The sequence below is a fragment of the Octopus bimaculoides genome, chromosome 30 (genome assembly GCF_001194135.2).
Source record: "Octopus bimaculoides isolate UCB-OBI-ISO-001 chromosome 30, ASM119413v2, whole genome shotgun sequence".
In the NCBI taxonomy this organism is placed as follows: domain Eukaryota; kingdom Metazoa; phylum Mollusca; class Cephalopoda; order Octopoda; family Octopodidae; genus Octopus; species Octopus bimaculoides.
Genome location: NC_069010.1, coordinates 3,424,477 through 3,426,680, shown reverse-complemented (window position 1 = coordinate 3,426,680; position 2,204 = coordinate 3,424,477). Strand labels below are relative to the sequence as shown.

The window sequence follows — 2,204 nt, the reverse complement described above, 5'->3', positions numbered from 1 at the left end:
GCAGGAGGGTTAAACCAAATTATCTTTAGCACAGAATACTTGATCCTTTGGATCTAAGCTGTAATAGAAGGAACCCAACGGAATATGTAACAGGAGGGTTAAACCAAATGATCTTTAACACAGAATATTTGATCTTTTGGAGATGAGATGTAATGGAAGCAACCCAACAGAATAGCAGGAGGGGAGGGTTAAACCAAATTATGTCCCAGTAGAGGGGTTCGAAACAACTAAATATCCCAGTGACATACATCTCTTCAAGTAGACTTGCTAGAAATAGCAGTCAAATCTCCATAAAAACCATCAGCCAGTTACAACACAATGACAGACACACATCTCTGTTTAAGCTTCTGTGGAAACATGTCTGGCCATGGGGAAATATTACCTTATTTGGAAATTGGAAAGGGTTGGTATCAAAAAAAGCATCTAGTTCCAGAAAATCTGCCTCAGCAAATCTCATCTGATCCATGCAAACATGGAAAAGTGGAAATTAAAACAGTGTGGATGGTGACAATAAAGTACCCCAGGTAATTGCAGGTAAATTTTTGTTGACCATAAATGGAAGTCAATCTAATCAGCTGACCGGAAGAGGAAAAGTTTGCTGCCTCTCAAACTTTCCCCACGACCGGGTAGAGGCGCTTGTGGAGACGCTGCCCATAGTCGAGGTTGAGGGGAAGAAGTTCAAGGCCCTCGTGGACACAGGTTGCACGACTACCCTCGTGACACCAAGGGTAGCGAAGAAATGAGATGGGGCGAGTAGCGTCCGGGCGGTCGACGGCAGCAAGATCTGTTGCAAGGGCAGCTGCAGTGTGGAGATAGTGTTGCCAGGCGCGTCGCTAAGGCTACGGGTGATCGTGATCGAATATGTGATAGACGGGGGTTGATATCGTGATGGGGATGGACGCCATCAACCGCATTGGTGGTGTCAGGATTGTAGGAGATGAGGTCACGTTCGGAAGTATGGGGGGGGGGCATCGTGCGCCGTGAGTCGGGACCGCCGGGGAGAGTAGAGCCCCGTGAGAGACTGCGCCGCTTACACCATCGAGGACAAAGATTTTCAGGCGGCGTCCGATGATCGGATGGGGACAATGGAGTGGCGGTGGAAAGACGATCTTCCAATACTTAAGAACAGGGTGAGCTGCTACCAAGCATACTCTGAAAGGTCACGCCGGGGTCGGGCGATCTTTCGATACTAGTTCACCACAACTTCCGGTCGTTGCGCGCACGCATACTGATTACATGAACGTATAGTGTGTTTACGTGTTTAGATGACTTGAAAATATGAAAAGACAACATTAAATAGAAACTCATAGTGTGTTTATGTGTTTAAATGACTTGAAAATATGATAGATTTTATGATGATCGATTTTACGATCGTCAAGTACGAAATTACCGATATATTTTTTGCCTATTTTTTTAATACTTCCTCGCAGTAAACCAATTATTAACTCATTATTGTTTATTGCATTCACAAATTACTAACAGTAGACTCCAGACTATCACAAGTTTCCCTACGAAGCTTGATTTACCTTAAAAAAACTTCTCAAGCCTTCGACAAAAAGTTATTACTTAAAACTACACCAAAACTAGTCATGCTAAAGAGGTAAAAAAAAAAAATAGTTTTGCTGAATATACCTTGGAGATTTTTCTTCTCTTTACGATGCCTGACCAATAGATCTTCTTCCGTGACTATATCATCTTCCATCTCTTGCATTTAAGTCTTCAACTTCTTCTCTTCTCTCTCTCTCTCGGCGAGACTCTTCTTTTCTCAGAGCACATGCACAGGAACTCTCGTTTGGTGGAGGTACAATAAAAGTCAAAGGCGGTGGTCGACATTAAAAATCCCCCGCCAAAGAAATGAACGGAATAGGACGAAAAATGAACATCGTTATTTTATTAAATTTCTCGTTACTGTTATTTCGTTGAAACTGTTATGTAATTTTAGAATGAGATAAAATGAAAAATTATCATATATGTGTGTGTGTGTGTGTGTACGCCTAGTTTAGAATAGAAGCAGCTGCTGAATAATTCCAAGTGGCTATTTACTTTCCTATGTGTTCGTTCCGTTGTCTGTAGTTCATTTTCCTAACGTCCTGTACCCGAATATGCATCTATATACACATGTAGATGTAAGTATGTACATATATGTGTGTATACATGCTTATATATCCTTTGTATTTTATATATATATATATATATATATATAT

The 2,204-nt window shown here is 41.4% G+C and overlaps 1 protein-coding gene across 1 annotated transcript in view; it reads right to left on the bottom strand.

The window, feature by feature from the left end:
* Positions 1-1,935, bottom strand: part of LOC106880028 (deubiquitinase OTUD6B) — a 10,165-nt gene extending 8,230 nt beyond the window's left edge. Inside the window, exon 1 of the mRNA XM_014929832.2 lies at positions 1,633-1,935. Within this exon, the coding sequence (XP_014785318.2) occupies positions 1,633-1,711 (79 nt within the window). The 5' untranslated portion in view covers positions 1,712-1,935. The remainder of the gene's footprint in view (positions 1-1,632) is intronic.
* Positions 1,936-2,204: the final 269 nt, after the last annotated feature.